At 41.2% G+C, this 21552-nt stretch overlaps 1 protein-coding gene across 1 annotated transcript in view; it reads left to right on the top strand.

The window, feature by feature from the left end:
* The window catches only part of LOC126263397 (uncharacterized oxidoreductase YjmC-like), a 118655-nt gene that overhangs the window by 69068 nt on the left and 28035 nt on the right, over positions 1-21552 (top strand). The window contains exon 6 of the mRNA XM_049960492.1: positions 14631-14820. Within this exon, the coding sequence (XP_049816449.1) occupies positions 14631-14820 (190 nt within the window). The remainder of the gene's footprint in view (positions 1-14630; positions 14821-21552) is intronic.

Raw genomic sequence — 21552 nt, 5'->3', positions numbered from 1 at the left:
AATGCGTCCGCCCTAGAATGCGACTCTTTCAACTTCAACATCTGTGACTTGAAAGTCCGGACCAATCGTTCAGCGGCACCGTTGGACTGAGGCGAAAACGGCGCGGATGTCAGATGTTGAATACCATTGGCCTTGCAGAATGACTGTAATTCTGCGGACATGAATTGCGGGCCATTGTCGGAAACAATAGTCTGGGGAAGACCTTCAATGCAAAAAATAGCGGACAACGCTTGGATGGTGGCAGATGACGTCGTGGAAGACATCCGGACAACAAAAGGAAAATTACTGAAGGAATCCACCACAACCAACCATCGAGCATTCCAGAATGGACCAGCAAAATCGATGTGCAAGCGTTGCCAAGGGGAAGTGGCTGTCGGCCATGCAAAGAATTTCCGGGGCGGGGCGGATTGGTGTTCGGCACACGCCACGCAAGAAGAGCACATAGTCGTAATCGCAGCATCGATTCCGAACCAAGTACAGTGCTGACGAGCAAATTGTTTCGTACGCACTATACCCCAGTGTCCTTGGTGAAGAAGCCGTAAGACAGAGGACTGTAACGAACGTGGGACCACGACTTTGGATTGATCATTATCCGAACGCAACAACAAAACACCACGTCGTACAAAAAGTCTCTCGTTGTGAGCAAAAAATCGGCGAACCAACGGATCCTCGATCCGTGACTTCGACAAGGGCCATTGCGTAGCAACAAAACGCAAAACAGTAGCAAGGACAGGGTCAGCTGCTGTAACTGCAGCGACACGACGAAAATCAATCGGAAACGATTCGACCACGTCATCGGTTTCCGAATCAATGAACATGCAAGCAAGTTCGGAAGAATCGAATGCTGTATCCTCAGCAACAGGCAAACGGGACAACGCATCAGCGTTTCCGTGCTTAGCAGTGGACCGATACAAGGTATCGTAGCTGTACTGTGAAAGGAAAAGAGACCAGCGAATGAATTTCTGCGCTGTACGTGGAGGTACAGGCTTGTTCGGATGAAAAAGCGATGTCAAAGGTTTGTGGTCTGTGATGATGGTAAAGTGACGACCATACAAGAAATCATGGAACTTAGTAACACCAAACACGAGAGCTAAAGCTTCTTTCTCCATCTGGGAATAATTGCGTTGCGCAGACGAGAGCAATTTTGAAGCAAAGGCAGTAGGACGATCATGCGATCCATCTTTGTGCGCAAGCAACCATCAACAGAAGTGGTTTCTGGGTATCGAATGGCGTAAGGCAAGTATTTGAAAGCAACGCCGATTTCAACTGGCGAAAGGCGCGTTCGCATTCCGTCGTCCAGACGAACGGAACACCTTCACGGCGTAAGCGAAGAAGCGGAGCTGAAATGGAAGAAGCGCGCGGCACAAACCTGGCATAGTAATTAATTTTGCCCAACACACTCTGGAGCTGTTTCAAGTTCTGTGGCAAAGGCAACTCCTGTATGGCACGGAGGTGCTCTGGACTCGGATGTATGCCTTGGGCATTTATGACATGGCCCAGATATGGTAAGTCACGAGCAAAAAACACACATTTGTCCTTCCGCAAGCGAAGACCATTTTGTCGCAAGACCTGAAATAACGTTCATAAGTTGGCTAAATGTTCGGCTTCTGTCTTTCCGGAGATCACAATATCGTCCAGATAGTTCGCAGCAGTAGGGACCGACGCACAAACAGTTTGTAAATATTGCTGAAACAATGCAGGGGCGGAAGTACACCCGAATGGCAGTCTTTTGAATCGGTACAATCCAAGATGTGTGTTAACCACCAAGACGCGCTGGGATTCTTCGTCCACTGGTATTTGCAAGTACGCATCTGCTAGGTCCAATTTCGAAAAGTATTTACCCGGGCACAGTTTATCAAAAAGATCTTCCGGGCGGGGCAAAGGAAAAGTTGCAGTCACAAGTTGTGGATTCACAGTTGCCTTGAAGTCCACGCAAAGTCTCAATTTTCCGGAAGGTTTTGGCAAAATTACTAAGGGTGAGGCCCAGAGAGAAGCCTGCACACGTTCAATTACACCTTGAGATTCTAAATCGTGTAATGTTCTTGCGACCTCATCACGCAATGCGTGGGGAACATTGCGCGCTCTGAAAAATTTCGGTTGCGCGTCCACTTTGAGTTCCAAATGTGCTTCATAGTTCTTAGCGCAACCAAGGCCCGGTGCAAAAATGTCTGCAAATTCTTCACAAAGACGAGAAACACTGGCTGAAGGCACAGTCTGGTTCACGGATAGGACCTGATTTACGATTGACAAGTGAAACAACTGAAATAAATCTAAACCAAACAAGTTCACTGCAGTAGAAGAACGAAGAACGTAAAATGACATAAGTTTTGTTTGTCGCTTGTATGTGGCAAGAAGGCTGCACTGTCCTAACACAGGTATCAGCTATCCTAAATAACTATTGAGCTGAACATTTGCGGCACGCAACGGAGGTTTGCCCAGTTGTTTGTACGTGTCTTGATTGAGCAATGAAACTGCAGCTCCGGTATCGAGCTGGAATGGTATCACTTTGCCTCCAAAGTCTAAGTCTACAAAAAGTTTATTGTCCTGCTGACGACAAGAGCGACTTTCACGTGCAATTTGAACTGATACAGGTACAGAAGCACTTGCGACTTTATGGGAGTTCCGGCGACGACGACGCACACTTTGTGCAGGACGAACACAGTCACTGTGAGATAAAGTGGCACTGGACGGGGTGGAATTAACGACATGAATGTCCATGGGCGAAGGTCCACGAGCCTGATTGTCCCTGGTTCGATGCCGGCGTGAAGCAAAGGGCCTGGAATGGTTTTGATTGTCTGATCTTAGCTTTTTTTGGCAAACACTTTGAACATGTCCTTTCTTATGACAGTAAAAGCAAATAGCTTGGCGTGACGGGCAATTGTCACGCGAATGTCTAGTTGCACACCGCGGGCATGATTTTAGACCTGCATTGGCATGCTTGCGCGACACACGTGTTTGCGAGCTAGGCTGCAGCTGCGCGGACGTGCGCGAGGGCCGTTTAGCGTCCCGTGCTGCGCGCCCGGCGGGCCGGTTAATGTGACACACTGCTGGCGAAGTTTCAAATGATTCCTGAGCAAAGTCAAGTGTGTCTTGCCTATCCAATATGTCTATCACTTCTTGAAGGGAGGGATTTACTAGTTTCAAAATCTGTTCCTGTATGCGAACATCAGAAACGTTTTGTGCAATTGCATCACGCACCATAGTATCTGAATACGGAAGTCCACATTCACATCCAAAGTCACAATCCCTAGTAAGTCCTTGCAATGTTGCAACCCACTCCCTATTAGTCTGACCGGCTGTACGTGTGGTACGAAAGAACGTATACCTTTTTGCAACTACATTAACTGTTTCTTTGAAATAGGCATCTAAAGCAGACAAAATTTTTTCGTAGGACAGAGTTGCTATGTCGCGTCGGGGAAACAATTTCACTATCACACGGTAGGTGGACACACCGACAGAAGAAAGCAAAAACGTCTGCCGCTCATTACCTTGAATTCTGTAGGCGGCCAGATGGAAGCCAAACTGGCGTGAGCATTCTGGCCACGTTTCTTGTGTTGAATCAAAATTACGGAAGGATGGTGCAACGGCGTGTTGTGGCTGCGGTAGCGATGCAACGGCGGCGGCCGCATCGGGGTGCAGCGCACGTTGACCCTGGACGAGCTGTCCAAGGGCATCCAATAACGCCTGCGTCTGCTGATTCTGCAAGCGATAAAATTCGGACAGTACATCTGGAGATTGTGGCGAAGCCATGACACAAATAATGCAGAGCAAAGCAAGTAGAAAGAACACGATCCTGTAATCCTTGTCGTCAATCTGTTGTGGCGTAACAAGCTAGTCACGCCACACTGAGGAGGAAGCCGAAAGGCACGCTTACACACACGCCGACTGGCGTCAAGTCTGGAACAGGATACGTATTGAATACTATAAAGAAAATACGTATCTTTGGAATATACTTAACTTTTAATCAATCCTCTTTACTATACAAAAGAGACTCGTAAGATACATGCACTGTGACAATTGGCGCCTTGCTAAGTCGTAGCCATTAACTTAGCTGAAGGCTATTCTAACTGTCTCTCGGCAAATGAGAGCAAAGGCTTCGTCAGTATAGTCGCTAGCAACGTCGCCGTACAACTGGGGCGAGTTCTCGTACGTCTCTCGAGACCTGCCGTGTGGTGGCGCTCGGTCTGCGATCACACAGTGGCGACACGCGGGTCCGACATGTACTAATGGACTGCGGCCAATTTAAGCTACCACCTAGCAAGTGTGGTGTCTGGCAGTGACACCACATTGTCATTTCTTTTACCTATGATTTCTGAAGCCATGTCAACTGTTTCTCTCAAATTCTGAATATGATCATCTCCCATTTTAATTCTATCATCTTTTAATCGAATTATATCCGTGTTTAATTTATTCAGTTATTGTAGTTATTATATACAATTATCTTTGTGTTTTATTTGATATTTATAAACATCAATCATCTCTTTTCTAATCTTATATTCACCATGTTTTGTAATTGATGGTAAAACTTCATGAGTAACCCATCTTTTAAATTGTGTGGCTTCTTCTTTTTTTGATTTTAGAATTAAAGAATAGAGGCCACCCTCATTGATAAAACTAGTAGATTTTTCATTGCCTTTTAATACATCTAAATTGTAAGGGTTTTAATGTTCTAATAATTTTTCCTCACCTCCATAAATATGCTTAAAAGCTTTATGTGTGTGACTATATTCCAAAAGTATAGCAACTTCTTTGGCTTTAAACCATGGATTATTTTCTTCATCAATAATAATTAAAACTTGCTTATTGTTGTAAGTAAGCTTATTGTTGATGATATATATAATTGGTTCCATTTAATAGAAATATTTTTTTAGTTTTGCAAAAAATAAACAGTATTTGAAATTTTAGATTGTATTTATGATTAAATTAAATTAGGTAATATAAGTTTTTTATAAATCTAATAAAAATTATTTCTTATAAATGGAAGACCAAAACGAAATGCAATCTAAAGAAAAAGATACTTACGAACTAATTGATGTAGGTGAAAAATATATTGATTGTCCTATTTGTTTAAGTGTTGAAAATAATAATCAATTTGTTAAAACAAATTGCAAACATATTATTCATTAAGAATATATTGATGAATGGCTAAAGGAAAAAGAAAATTGTCCACTTTGTAGACCTATTATTAAAAATAAAGTACCAGAAAAATCTAAAATAATTGATATTAATGTTATGTTTGATGCTCAAGATGAAGCAGCTTCTTATGGTGATTAGATGATGATGATTATTGCTGATGATAGGTTTTAAAATAATTTATATGAATATATTAAAATTAAAAAATTACTTTTTTACAATTCTAATAATTTTTTTTCTATATAAATGGAGCACATTCAAGATCAACAAGTAGGTGCCCCAAAAACTACATTTTGTAAATATAGTAATACAGAGAAATCTATTGATAATTTCTCTTTACAAAAGTATACAAAAGATGGTTATAAAACTATATGGAGATTATGTTTAAATAAATATCATGTAGAAAATTATAATAAAATCGAATTCCTAGCATATGTGGAAAAATTGTTGCTAAATATTATTTTAAAGAACATTTAAGACGAAATCCAAGTAAAGAACATACAAAAATGGAAAATTAAGAAAAATCTAAATCTACAATGAATAATGAAGAAGTTATAAATGGAGAAAAAAAGAATGTAAAATTTGTCAAGAAATTTAAGATTTAAATTGTTTTTATATAAATCCATCACATAAGGATAAACATAATAGAAATGTAAGAAATGTACTTTAGAATATTTAAGAAAAAGAAAGCTTTAACTTTGAATAATAATCCTTTATGATTAATTATCTATCCATCTATTAAATAATTATCGTTTTATTTAATAAAAATAATTTTTACAAATCTAATGAATTTTTTTTTATTAAATAGCAGAGCAAACTAATTGATTCTTAAATTAAATAATAAACTACTTGTTTAAAAACTAATTGATTGTCAAACAAAATAATCATAAAATTATTTAAAAACTACTTGATTGTTAAACTAAATTATAAACTTATTCTCTTTTTGATTAATTATTTATTAAATAATATTCCTTATCTATCTGTTAAATAATTATCATTATATTAAAAAAATTTTGGCAAATCTAATAAATTTTTTTGTAATAAATAGAAGAGAAAATGGAAAGTAACATAGCTGCTCAACTAGAACAACTTGCTAATCAACTACAACAGTTTCCTGTTGTAAGAGTTCGTGAATTTTGAAGACTAAATAATTTACGAGGACATTCCTGTTTACATAAAGCTGTTTTAATTAGATTTATTATTAGTAATCATTCAATTATTATTAGCAATCATCCTAATATTGTTAGAAGTAATACATCTGTATTAAGTGAAAATAATACAAATATTGTTAAAAATAATATGTCTAAAATAAGTGAAAATCATAAAATTTATTTAACTGAAGTAAGTAAAAAATATAAAAATGTCGCTAATATTTATATACCTGAACACAGTTCTAAGACTGGGAGAGCTGTCGCTGAAGAAGTAAGTAATAATCAGACAAATATTGTTAAAAATTATAAAGCTGAACCTAGTGAAAATGTTTGGAAAAAGTTACCATTTTATGATATTTATGATGTTTTTTTAACTAATGTAGATGAACCATTAAAAGGAATATTTCCATTTTCTACAAATATTACTTATTTGAAAAAGCATTTACAGACAAATTACAAACTATTAATTTAGAAAATAATATGGATAAACTTAAACCGAATCATTTCTTAAATGCTGTAAAAACAAAAAATTTTAAAACTCTTAAAGACTATTTGAAGGTAGTCATGGTGTAAAGATAAATTTTAATTTATATTGTGAATATAAACTACAAACAGCTGAAACAAATGAAAGAGTTAAAGAGTTTGGACAACAAACACCAAACTATACTATGTTAACAGAAAAAGATTTTAATATAAAATTCAAATATGGTAAAAGAATTATTTTTAAAAAATATATCTAATTTTTAAGCACAAGGATCTGGATGGTCATTAAATAAAATTATTGGTTTACAGCTAGCAATTAACAAATATGTTCCACTGAGCGGATCATCTTATATTGTGTTACTAGATACAATTAAAAATAAGAATGCATGTGTTAATGTAAAAAATCATGATCAAAAGTGTTTTCTGTGGGCTATAAAATCAACTTTGTTTCCTGTAGGTGATCGTTCTGATTGAATAACAAAATATAAAGATGTTGGTCTTGATCTTGATAAAAAACTTGAAAATATTGAATTTCCTGTACTAGTTGATCATATTCCAAAAATAGAAAAAATAATTAGTGTATCGTTTAATGTTTATTCATTTGATTATGAAGATGAAAATTAACATTAAAAATAACAAAATCTAAAAAGGAAAAACATGTAAATCTACTTCATTTCAATAAGGATAATATTTGACATGATTGTTATATAAAAAATTTATCTGGTCTTGTATCAAGTCAAATGACTAAATACTGAAGTAAAATTTATTTGTGAATTATATTTACTACATTTTAATAGTAAAGAAAAATTAGATAATCATACAACAAACTGTTTAACTAATAAAGTTGAAATGCCAGGTGAAGGAGAACGTGTATATTTTAAAAATTATCAATTTAATCAAACAAGTTCCATTTGTTATTTATGCTGATTTTGAAAGTTTACTTTTAAAAATGGATAATTGTGAACCAAATCCAGAAACTTCATATACAATAAAACATCAAAAACATGAACCAAATGGATTTTGTTACTATATTAAATATATATTGGAAATTATAAAGATCCTGTTGTTTATAGAGGACCAAATTGTCATAAAAAATTTATAAAATGTATAAAACAAGAAGTTGAAAAATTGGAAGAATTTATTCTGAAATTGAAGAAATGAAACCACTTACACTTGATGAATATAAAATGTGTCATAAATCTACAATTTGTACACTATTTCCTAGAAAATAGATAAAGAATAAAAAAGTACATCGTCATGAGCGTTTAACTGGAAAATATATTACTCCATTATGTAATAATTGTAATTTAAAACTAAAACAACCTGATTTTGTACCTATTTATTTACATAATTTATCTGGTTATGATTCTCATCTTTTTTTGTTAAAGAACTTGCTCATGATGATAAAGAAATAGAAATAATACCAAATAATGAAAATAAGTATATTACTTTTGGTAAAAAATCAAAAAAATTAAAAATGAGATTTGTTGATACATTTAGATCTATGGCTTCTTCACCAGATAAACTTTCATCAAATAAAAAGAAAAATTAATTAAAAAATATTAGAAAGAATTTTTCTCCCAAATTATTTAACTTAGTAATTAGAAAATGTTTTTATCCATATGATTACATGGATTCTTGGAAAAAATTTGAGGAATTACAATTACCAACAATAGATAAACTTTATAGTGAATTAAATGATTGTGACATAAGTGATGAAGATTATGAACATGCAAAATTAAATTGGGAAAAATTCAATATAAAATATCTTGGTGAATATTATTATTTATATCTTAAAACTATTGTATTATTGATGAGTGAAGGTTTTGAAAATTTTAAAAAATCGTGTATAAATACATATAATTTACATCCATCTTGGTACTTTACAGCACCAGGTTTATGTAGGGCTGCAATGTTAAAGATTACTAATCTAAAACTTGAATTGTTATATGACTATGATATGCTTCTAATTGTTGAAAAAGGAATAAGAGGTGGAATTTCACAATGTTGTAAAAGCTATGTAAAAGCAAATAATAAATATTTAAAAGATTATAGTAATAAAGAAATATCAAATTGTATAATGTATCCAGATGCAAATAATTTATATGGTTATGCTATGAACGAATATTTACCATATGGCGGATTTAAATGGGATGAACCAAATAATTTTAATTCTACAAAAAAAGTGAAATGTCAAACAATAGTCAAGATGGATATACACTCCTGGAAATGGAAAAAAGAACACATTGACACCGGTGTGTCAGACCCACCATACTTGCTCCGGACACTGCGAGAGGGCTGTACAAGCAATGATCACACGCACGGCACAGCGGACACACCAGGAACCGCGGTGTTGGCCGTCGAATGGCGCTAGCTGCGCAGCATTTGTGCACCGCCGCCGTCAGTGTCGGCGAGTTTGCCGTGGCATACGGAGCTCCATCGCAGTCTTTAACACTGGTAGCATGCCGCGACAGCGTGGACGTGAACCGATGTGCAGTTGACGGACTTTGAGCGAGGGCGTATAGTGGGCATGCGGGAGGCCGGGTGGACGTACCGCCGAATTGCTCAACACGTGGGGCGTGAGGTCTCCACAGTACATCGATGTTGTCGCCAGTGGTCGGTGGAAGGTGCACGTGCCCGTTGACCTGGGACCGGACCGCAGAGACGCACGGATGCACGCCAAGACCGTAGGATCCTACGCAGTGCCGTAGGGGACCGCACCGCCACTTCCCAGCAAATTAGGGACACTGTTGCTCCTGGGGTATCGGCGAGGACCATTCGCAACCGTCTCCATGAAGCTGGGCTACGGTCCCGCACACCGTTAGGCCGTCTTCCGCTCACGCCCCAACATCGTGCAGCCCGCCTCCAGTGGTGTCGCGACAGGCGTGAATGGAGGGACGAATGGAGACGTGTCGTCTTCAGCGATGAGAGTCGCTTCTGCCTTGGTGCCAATGATGGTCGTATGCGTGTTTGGCGCCGTGCAGGTGAGCGCCACAATCAGGACTGCATACGACCGAGACACACAGGGCCAACACCCGGCATCATGGTGTGGGGAGCGATCTCCTACACTGGCCGTATACCACTGGTGATCGTCGAGGGGACACTGAATAGTGCATGGTACATCCAAACCGTCATCGAACCCATCGTTCTACCATTCCTAGACCGGCAAGGGAACTTGCTGTTCCAACAGGACAATGCACATCCGCATGTATCCCGTGCCACCCAACGTGCTCTAGAAGGTGTAAGTCAACTACCCTGGCCAGCAAGATCTCCGGATCTGTCCCCCATTGAGCATGTTTGGGACTGGATGAAGCGACGTCTCACGCGGTCTGCACGTCCAGCACGAACGCTGGTCCAACTGAGGCGCCAGGTGGAAATGGCATGGCAAGCCGTTCCACAGGACTACATCCAGCATCTCTACAATCGTCTCCATGGGAGAATAGCAGCCTGCATTGCTGCGAAAGGTGGATATACACTGTACTAGTGCCGACATTGTGCATGCTCTGTTGCCTGTGTCTATGTGCCTGTGGTTCTGTCAGTGTGATCATGTGATGTATCTGACCCCAGGAATGTGTCAATAAAGTTTCCCTTTCCTGGGACAATGAATTCACAGTGTTCTTATTTCAATTTCCAGGAGTGTATATATATATATATATATATATATATATATATATATATATATATATATATATTGAGATAAACATTGTGTTGAAATCTAACAGCCTGAATCATAATCCACATCCTTTGCTTTTATTGAATACGAAAATGAATAGTAAAGTAAAGGTACCCACCAATGAAAGAACGTAAAGAAAATGAGGCCTCTATGCAATATATATGCACAATTCATAGTTTGAAATCGATTTTGGTATAACTTAAGTTATCAGAGCAAAGTTATTTCAAATAACTAATTTTATGCCTTTGTACAACTGGCATTATTCAAGTCAAGATATGATTTCATTAAGTAAATATCAGGGCCCAAAGTTAATTTTTCAGTACCATCTTAATGCCATTGCACAAATGGCATTATTCTCTTAAACTTGATTACTGAGTCAAATACATGTTTCATTACTGGTAAAATGGAGGAGTGCAAGAAACAAGTTCGCAGACACAGTCAAATGAAGGTTTGTTGAATAATTAATTTGAAACAATTTTATCATTGATACTTCCACTATTTAAAAAGGAAAGAATTTTGGTTAGACACTTGGCGACATCCTCTGTGATGACTTTCTTGGCTCTATTTTCCATAACTGTGGACTTTGTTTTCGAGCATTCCTTTCGCCACCACTGTTTCAGCTGTGCGCACATTGCTAGTTGCGTAATATTGCATTTGTTGCTACACCACTGTTTCAGCTCTGCGCTGCATTGCTAGTTGCGTAATATTGCGTTTGCTGCTACGCTTGTGAATATTTATTTTTAGCTCTGGTTCTGCTTATACTGATTTTATGTGTCTGTTCTAAATATTTTACTTTTTGTGTACAAAATATCATCTTGTGAATTACGACCATTTTAAAATTTTGTCCACCATATTGTCTTCCTTAAGATGTCCAAAACAAATCGACAGAGTGATAAAGTACACTCCTGGAAATGGAAAAAAGAACACATTGACACCGGTGTGTCAGACCAGTGTTAAAGACTGCGATGGAGCTCCGTATGCTACGGCAAACTGGCTGACACTGACGGCGGCGGTGCACAAATGCTGCGCAGCTAGCGCCATTCGACGGCCAACACCGCGGGTACTGGTGTGTCCGCTGTACCGTGCGTGTGATCATTGCTTGTACAGCCCTCTCGCAGTGTCCGGAGCAAGTATGGTGGGTCTGACACACCGGTGTCAATGTGTTCTTTTTTCCATTTCCAGGAGTATATATATATATATATATATATATATATATATATATATATATATATATATATATATATGTGTGTGTGTGTGTGTGTGTGTGTGTGTGTGTGTGTATATATATATATATATATTGTTAAAATTTTAAGTCATACATACATGTTTGGAAGTGAGACATGGACAATAACTAGTTTGGACAAGAAGAGAATAGAAGCTTTCGAAATGTGGTGCTACAGAAGAATGCTGAAGATTAGATGGGTAGATCGTATAACTAATGAGAAGGTATTGAATAGGATTGGGGAGAAGAGAAGTTTGTGGCACAACATGACTAGAAGAACGTTTGAGTCCTCCCTCAGGCATGGGTGTGTGTGTTTGTCCTTAGGATAATTTAGGTTAAGTAGTGTGTAAGCTTAGGGACCGATGACCTTAGTAGTAAAGTCCCATAAGATATCACACACTTTTTTCTGAACATTATCTGACAAAAACAATTTTTGAAATCATTATATATCTTTTCTCATTTTTGTGCCAAAGTTTGCTCAGTGTAACAGCGCAGCGAGCGCGCATCCTACCTTTAAGCTGTCACCACACATCTGCTTCCTCCGGGCACCTAGCTGCGAGTTACAATTTTTTTACTGCGTGCGCCTGGCTCTCTTAACCATCAAAGATCCTCCTACTCAAAGATATTATACTCATTCCACCTTGCGGTTGGCAACTACCGACTTTATTTTCTGGATCTACCCTGATCAGACCTTCTTAGCACATACGTTTCATCCCCTACGGGCCGAAATTGGTGGTCAGCACACCGCTTTCCCGGCCGTATGTCAGTTCACGCGACCGGAGCCGCTATTTCTCAGTCAAGGAGCTCCTCAGTTTGCCTCAAAAGGGCTGAGTGCAGCCCGCTTGCCAACTGCGCTCGGTAGATCGGATGGTCACCCATCCAAGCGCTAGCACACAAAACGCTTAACTTCGGTGATCTGACGGGAACCGGTGTTACTACTGCGACAAGGCCGTTGGCGTATAATACCAACGCCCTCTCCAAATTTCAATTTTCTGTCCTTAGCTGTTTGTGCTCGGCAATTATGAGTCAATCAGTTACAATATTGTCTTTTATACAAGGTGTTCCAAAAAAAAGTGTCGAATACTTTGATAGGTGATAGTATTCATTGAAACAAAACAAGTCCAATAAACATGAGTCTGGAAACACATACTTTCCGAGATAAACACATGTTTTTAGGAGGAGCTGTGCGCCGCTTGGATGTGGATATTAGCACAATCGTTGCACTGGCGCTCCGTCTAATGTGTTGCAGGGTATTATAATGTCTTATTCATAGTACTCTATCTGCCATTAGATGGTCTGCAGTTGTGTAGTTTGAGTCGTGTTGTAGACTACATTGGATTTCGTTGTGTTTGTGTGCCTTATTGTACAGTGCTGTAACCATGGACAAATGTCCTTCCAAACGCGGATTCACTTTTGTATTTACTGTAATTGCACTGTTTGTATTTTCAAATGGCGCGGTACATTTCCATTTTCTCTATCCCGCCACTTGTTAGCAATGGAAGCCTACTAGTCGACATGGCGGATATTCACTGCTGGCCATTAAAATTGCTACACCAAGAATAAATGCAAATGATAAACGGGTATTCATTGGACAAATATATTATACTAGAACTGACATGTGATTACATTTTCACGCAATCTGGGTGCATAGATCTGAGAAATCAGTACCCAGAACAACCACCTCTGGCCGTAATAACGGCCTTGATACGCCTGGGCATTGAGTCAAACAGAGCTTGGTTGGCGTCTACAGGTACAGCTGCCCATGCAGCTTCAACACGATACCACATTTCATCAAGAGTAGTGTCTGGCGTATTGTGACGAGCCAGTTGCTCCGCCATCATTGACCAGACGTTTTCAGTTGGTGAGAGATCTGGAAAATGTGCTGGCCAGGGCAGCAGTCGAACATTTTCTGTATCCAGAAAGGCCCGTACAGGACCTGCAACATGCGGTTGTGCATTATCCTGCTGAAATGTAGGGTTTCGCAAGGATCGAATGGAGGGTAGAGCCACGGGTCGTAACACATCTGAAATGTAACGTCCACTGTTCAAAGTGCTGTCAATGAGAACAAGAGGTGACCGAGACGTGTAACCAATGGCACCCCATACCATCACGCCGGGTGATACACAAGTGTAAACACGGATGTGACCACCATGATGCTGTAAACAGAACCTGGAATCATCCGAAAAAATGACGTTTTGCCATTCGTGCACCCAGGTTCGTCGTTGAGTACTCCATCGCAGGCGCTCCTGTCTGTGATGCAGCGTCAAGGGTAACCGCACCCATGGTCCCTGAGCTGATAGTCCATGCAGCTGCAAACGTCGTCGAACTGTTCGTGCAGATGGTTGTTGTCTTCCAAACGTCGCCATCTGTTGACTCAGGGATCAAGACGTGGCTGCACGATCCGTTACAGCCATGCGGATAAGATGCCTGTCATCTCGACTGCTAGTGATACGAGGCCGTTGGAATCCAGCACGGCGTTCCGTATTACCCTCCTGAACTCACCAATTCCATATTCTGCTAACAGTCATTGGATCTCGACCAATGCGAGCAGCAATGTCACGATACGATAAACCGCAATCGCGATAGGCTACAATCCGACCTTTATCAAAGTCGGAAACGTGATGGTACGAATTTCTCCTCGTTACACGAGGCATCATAACAACGTTTCACCCGGCAACGCCGGTTAACTGCTGTATGTGTATGAGAAATCGGTTGGCAACTTTCCTCATGTCAGCACGTTGTAGGTGTCGCCACCGGCGCCAACCTTGTGTGAATGCTCTGAAAAGCTAATCATTTGCATATGACAGCATCTTCTTCCTGTCGGTTAAATTTCGCGTCTGTAGCACATCATCTTCGTGGTGTAGCAATTTTAATGGCCAGTAGAGTATTTTATTGGTAGGGCGCCGATTAATCCCCGTCGAGCGCCGCAAAGCAAAAGTTACTATTCAATGGTGTTTTCTCGATGCAGATCCAAGAGTATGCTCTGCAGAAGAAGAAACTGCCAACAGACTGGGCGCTGGGCAAGAAGGGCAGCCCGACGACAGACGCGAATGACGCTCTGGCGACCAGGAAGCTGCTACCCCTCGGGGGCTTGACAACGGGCTACAAGGGCTACGGGCTCGCCGCAGCCGTCGATATACTTACTTCTGTGCTTGCAGGTAAAGTGTTTCCTCTTCTGCTGCAGCCCTGATGAGTGCCTGTGTGTGGAAACATTTGAGAAAGTATCGTCGAAGTGGCGGAATTTGCGTTGATGAGTTTTCAGTCATCAGGCCTAAAGCTTGTTTTGGTGCAGTACTCTGGTCATGCCTTTTGCGAATCGTCTTCTTCATTTCAGTGAACGCTCTGTATCCCAAGTCATTAATGAAGTGCCTTATGCACTCACATACTCATGCACTACCCCTAAGTTTCTTTCCTTCCACCATCTTTTAACTACAGTTGTCAGTAACGATCGAATCGTAATATGTGCATATCCATTCACTCTGCTTCTTTGTGTTCTTTTACTAGGCATGTTTTCATGAGTTGTCACAGTACATTGTTATTCTTAACTCGATCAATTCATCCGATTTTCAGCAGTCTCCTGTGACTCCAAAATTCCAGAAACCTTGCAATTGTTTAATTTCTCCGGAATTGACACAGCAGAGTGTGTGCTGATTTTAAACATCCTGGGAGATTAAAACTTTGTGCGGCGACTCGAACCTCGGACTTTTGCATTTCGGAGGTGGCTACTATGTCAGTTATGCAACTAAGCAAGGCTCACAAGCCACCTTCACAGCCTTACTTCCACCAGGCCATCTTCTACCTTCCAAACTTCACAATTCTCTTCCATACCTTGTGAGACTAGCACTCCTGGAACAAATGATACTGTGAAGACATGGCTTAGTCACAGCTTTTCTTAGAGAAGTGCTAGTCCTGCAAGACTTTCAGTGATGTTTGGAAGCTAGGAGATGAGGTAACTGCGGAAACAAAGCAGCGACGGCGGGTTGTAAGTCGAGCTTGGAGAACTCACTTGGTAGGTACCCGAACGGCAAAGGTGCCAGGTTCGAGTACCCATCCGTCACACCCAACTATTCACGCTTCACACTCGCACAGACCTGTGCTCCAACCATGGCTTTCAATAAATTAGGGTATAATCTTTGATGATGAGTTTTGCGCCACCTTTAATGCTCTGTTTCGAATGAAAAGATATCGACACAGAGTTCGTCGTATGCTGTAATTCTCTTACAAGGGGAGGCCGCCAATTGTGAAATTCAGATTCGATTCATACTGCGCATAATAAAAGCTCATGGCCAGAGGTGTAATGTGGCAAAGCACCAAGATGCACTTCTCAGCCGTTGTCGAGAAAATCGGCAGTTAAAAGACACTCTCTACGATTAATAATGTTCTACAGCGTCGTGGCGCAGCGGTAGGCGCTCGGGCTCGTAATCCGAAGGTTGCCGGATCGAAACTCGCGCTATGCAATTTTTTTTTATTATTAGTTTTTTGTAATTTATATATATAAATGGTTCAAATGGCTCTGAGCACTATGGGACTCAACTGCTGTGGTCATAAGTCCCCTTGCATGTTGGTGAAGGCGGATCGCTCTCCAATTGTACTGCCTCCATTTTTCCGTTTGTTTAACAGGGTGTACCAAAGCTCTCACGTCCGCACTATTTTCGACGATGTTATAAGTTGCGCTAGGGACCGCATCAACCTTCTTTCGAAGTTAGCAGGCAACTACGCTGTTATGCGGCGGCCCGTTTCGGCCCATTCAACATCTGTCCTTCAAGTGTAACGAGCGAGTAACGGAGTTTATATTTCATACCTGCCACAACAAATTTGTGTTCGTGGGGTTTCTATTCTAATTAGAACGTTTGACTTACGCTAAACGTATTCGTTTCGGAATATCGTTTCTACGTCTTCCGTTAACTATACGTGGTTAACATTATGAAGACAATTAATAACATTTGTGAAATACAACTTTGTTTGCGGAAAACATAATGATGTTCGAAGTCGCCTGTTTTTCCACGACAAACGACTTTCAACAACTTATTATATGCTTAATTGTTGCAACTGATTGCCGGGAATTATATATATATATATATATATATATATATATATATATATATATATATATATATATATATATATATATATATATATAATGTGTGTGTATATATATATATATATATATACACACATTTGAATTAAAAAAAACAAATACATAAAAAAGGGTTGCATGTCGCGAGATTCGATCCGGCGACCTTCGGATTACAAACCCGAGCGCTTACCGCTGCGCCACGATACTGTTGAAAATTATAAATCGTAGAGAGTATTTCACCGCAACGGTTTCTTTTAACTGTCTATTTTCTCGACAATGGCTGAGAAGTGCATCTTGGTGCTGTGCCACATTACACCTCTGGCCATGAGCTTTTATTATGCGCAGTATGAATCGAATCTGAATTTCAAAATTGGCGGCCTCCCCTTGTTAGTACCCTTTAGACCCTAGCGAACAACAATGGTCCAGACTATCCAGCTGAACCTCCTGTTTTTGGATGGAAAATGAAGCAGATGTCTAAGGCACTAGGCCCTAGTGACTAGGGAATCGATAGGAACGAGCAAACTGACAATACAACTAGGAACGTCTGTGAAGGACGGGTGCCGCGCGGGATTAGCCGAGCGGTCTCAGGCACTGTAGTCGGGGACTGTGCGTCTGGTCCCGGTGGAGGTTCGAGTCCTCCCTCGAGCATGGGTGTGTGTGTTTGTCCTTAGGATAATTTAGGTTAAGTAGTGTGTAAGCTTAGTGACTGATGACCTTAGCAGTTAAGTCCCATAAGATTTCACACACATTTGATAACTTTTTTGAACATGTGAAGGACGGGTGATACGCGAGGGCGGCATTCCATTACAAGAAAACTCATGTTCATGTGAGAGAACTTTTGATTGATGGGATTGGCCAACAAGGTACGACAGATTTTACTACAAGGTAATGGTACTCTTCATTTCAGCCACACAGATGGAAAGAAGTGGATAAGGATATGGCACTGCCCTATGTCACATATCATCTCGTACGGGGAGAAGAGGAGCCGGTTGTGGTGTATATGGCATGCTGCTTACAGTGCGTCTCGCTTTGATTGACAGCGTTCTGCATTTAGAAAAAAAGGAAAGATTTCGTGGATAGTGGACTGCCGTCTGTTTTAGGCATCAATAAGCGGAATGTGCAGAAAATTTTGCAGTTTTATCTGGATTCAGAGCAGCTGGTTCATCGTCCCTCTCAACGATGAACCAACTATGCTTTTCACCGTTTTTCCCGTTCCATTCGGTTTGTAAGAGCTTTACGCAAGACTCAAAAAATGGTTCAAATGGCTCTGAGCACTATGGGACTTAACTGCTCAGGGCAATCAGTCCCCTAGAACTTAGAACTACTTAAACCTATCTAACCTAAGGACATCACACACATCCATGCCCGAGGCAGGATTCGAACCTGCGACCGTAGCGGTCGCGCGGTTCTAGACTGTAGCGCCTACGCAAGACTCAGTCCTCATATAATTTTAGTAATGTATGTGCAGTTGTTAGTATCTCGCTCTTATCATATGTTATTCAATCGTCGTTTTGTTTTACGGAGAAATATGGGAGAGAGTGTCAAAGATGTGATACGCGAGGTGGCGTGGCAATAATTAAAAAAGACGGCTTGTTTCGTTGTGACGAGATCTTTTCACGAAATTTCAATCACCAACTTTCTCCTCAGAATACGAAAATATTATGTTGGTTCCCACCTACATGGAGAAAAATGATCATTCTGATAAAATAAGAGCGCTGCATGGTGGCATCGGTTCCCGTGATGTAGGCATAAATCGCCGTATGTCTTCTTCATGTACATGCTGTGGATCAATGTGCCGTTCGCTCTTCGTTTTACAAGAAAGGGAAGCAATCCATCCTCTTCCAGTTTGGTGCTTGTTGTTTGTAACTGAGATGTATATGGAAGTCATTCAGCTCCTTTCTTCCATGTGGCCATATGGCGATGGTGTCGTGTACATACAGGAAGAAACAGATGGGTTTTTAAAAAAAATGGCTCAAATAGCTCTGAGCACTATGGGACTTAACATCTGAGGTCATCAGTCCCCTAGAACTTAGAACTACTTAAACCTAACTAACCTAAAGACATCACACACATCCATGCCCGAGGCAGGATTCGAACCTGCGGCCGCAGCAGTCGCGCGGTTCCGGACTGAAGCGCCTAGAACCGCTCGGCCACCGCGGCCGGCAGATGGGTTTCCATTGAGCTGATTCCAGAGCTCCCCCCCCACCCCCCCACCCCCCCACCCCCGAAACGTTCTGTACACGTGTTGACGACAACTAGCGAAAGTGGACTCCCCATCACTAATCCCTTCGCCTGTTCTTAGCAGCTACCGTCTAAACAAAAGCATGTCGAGGTCAAAGCATGCCTAAAACGTTTCCTCGCCTCTATGTCAAATTCGTGGTCAATAAATTCTAACGATTCTTGTAACGGCACTCTGGTGAAAAGAGAGACAACATCGAAGCTAACAAGGATATCTGTATCCGTAAGCTTAAAGTTGTTGAGGCATACAACAAAATCCACATTGTTGCCAATGTGAGGTGAACACTTCCCAGTGTCAGTGCTAAGCAGAACATTCAGGTATTTAGAAAGTGAGTAAGTCGTGGCACCACTGTTGCTAACAATGGGCATAAAAGCACCCTGTCTTTGTGAACTTTCGGTACTCCATGAAATCTCCGTGGAAATGGTGCTCTCGGTTGTAGCTTCTTAACAAACTTGTCTGCCAAGCAGTATTCTTTGAACAGCGCCATAGTCTGTCTTTCTTTCCACCCACTTCGTAGAATCTGTGACGCCTTTCCAGTATGCGCTTCTCCTAGCAGGCCCCAAATTTTCTCAGTGTTACCCTGGTGAGATTGCCTTTGTCGGCTGGTTAAGACCATGGTATTCAGATTTTCTCTTGGTTCCCGCATGGCAGCCCTCTCCCTGCTAGAGACGTTCACTTTCATACTTCTTATTTGCATGACGGCACGACAGCTTTCGTTGTATGCGTCGTCAGCTGCTGCAGGTGTAAGTCCACCGAGCTAATCATGTCTGTGATACGTGCATGTTTAAGAGTGGGTACAAAACTGAGGCCATCCTTGAGAACTGAAACCGGGTCCTCATCTAGTTCTATGGCCGTGAGATTGATGATAGTCTTGCAGAGAGCATCAAAAGGATGTCTCTTTGATATACACTCATACTTGGATGTTTCATGTCTGGTGGCCTCCTTTTTTGTGGAGTCTGCTGCGGCCCATTTGATACCATCAAACCATTCCCAATCCCAAGAGTGCTAGTTGCTCAGATGTATATGTAATTTGAATAGTCCTTTGTTAGTCGAGTTCACGTATCAGCGAGGAATGCGAAGTTTTTCCCCTTCCATGGGTACGCTGGGACGTTCCTCGATTCTTCTGGCAGTCACGGAGTCGATGTGATGCCTAACAAGTTGACAGTCGCGGAACGTTGCCTACTGGAATTACATACACTATGTGATCAAAAGTACCCGGACACCTGGCTGAAAATGACTTTCAAGTTCGCGGCGCCCTCCATCGGTAATGCTGGAATTCAATACGGTGTTGGCCCACCCTTAGCCTTGATGATAGCTTCCACTCTCGCAAGCATACGTTCAATCAGATGCTGGAAGGTTTCTTGGGGAATGGCAACCCATTCTCCACGGAGTGCTGCACTGAGGAGAGGAATCGATGTCGGTCGGTGAGGTCTGGCACGAAGTCGGCGTTCCAAAACATCCCAAAAGTGTTCTATAGGATTCAGGTCAGGACTCTGTGTAGGCTAGTCCATTACAGGGATGTTATTGTCCTGTAAACACTGCACCACAGACCGTCCATTATGAAGAGGTACTCGATCGTTTTGAAAGATGCAATCGGTATCCCTTAATTTCTAAAACATCAATGTAGGCCTGTGCTATGATAGTGCCACGCAAAACAACAAGGAGTGCAAGCCCCCTCCATGAAAAACACGGCCATACCATAACACCACCGCCTCCGAATTTTGCAGTTTGCACTACACACGCTGGCACCGGGCATTCGCCATAGCCACACCCTGCCATCGGATCGCCACATTGCGTACCGTGATTCGTGACTCCACACAACGTTTTTCCACTGCTCAATCGTCCAATGTTCGCTCCTTACACCAAGCTAGGCGTCGTTTGGCATTTACTGGTGTGATGTGTGGCTTATGAGCAGCCGCTCGACCATGAAATCCAAGTTTTCTCACCTCCCGCCTAACTGTCATAGTACTTGCAGTGGATCCTGATGCAGTTTGGAATTCATTGTGTGATGGTCTGGATACATGTCTACCTATTACACATTACGACCCTCTTCAACTGTCGGCGGTCTCTGTCAGTCAACGGACTTGGTCGGCCTGTGAGCTTTTGTGCTGTACGTGTTCCTTCAGGTTTCCACTTCACTATAACATCGGAAACAGTGGCCTTGGGATGTCCAGGAGAGTGGAAATCTCGCGTACAGACGTATGACACAAGTGACACCCAATCACCTGACCACGTTCGAAGTCCGTGAGTTCCGCCTAACGCCCCATATGCTCTCTCACGATGTCTTATGACTACTGAGGTCCCTGATATGGAGTACCTGGCAATAGGTGGCAGCACAATACACCTAATATGAAAAACGTATTGTTTTGGGGGTATCCGGATGCTTTTGATCACATAGTGTAGAATGGATTTGTGACCTTACTAAGGTTCTGACAGAGACGTCTAACTTCTGGGACAGTCCCATTGAAATAAAGCGAGACTGTCGACCCTTATTTATATTGATTTGGTGGTCTAGCAGAGCATAGATTTATTCAGGGTCCGCCAGTAAACGTTTCCGACTAAATGGGCCGGGCG

Source organism: Schistocerca nitens, chromosome 6, assembly GCF_023898315.1.
Source record: "Schistocerca nitens isolate TAMUIC-IGC-003100 chromosome 6, iqSchNite1.1, whole genome shotgun sequence".
NCBI lineage: Eukaryota > Metazoa > Arthropoda > Insecta > Orthoptera > Acrididae > Schistocerca > Schistocerca nitens.
The sequence above is the reverse complement of the archived record's forward strand: the minus strand, read 5'-3'. Positions and strand labels throughout refer to the sequence as shown.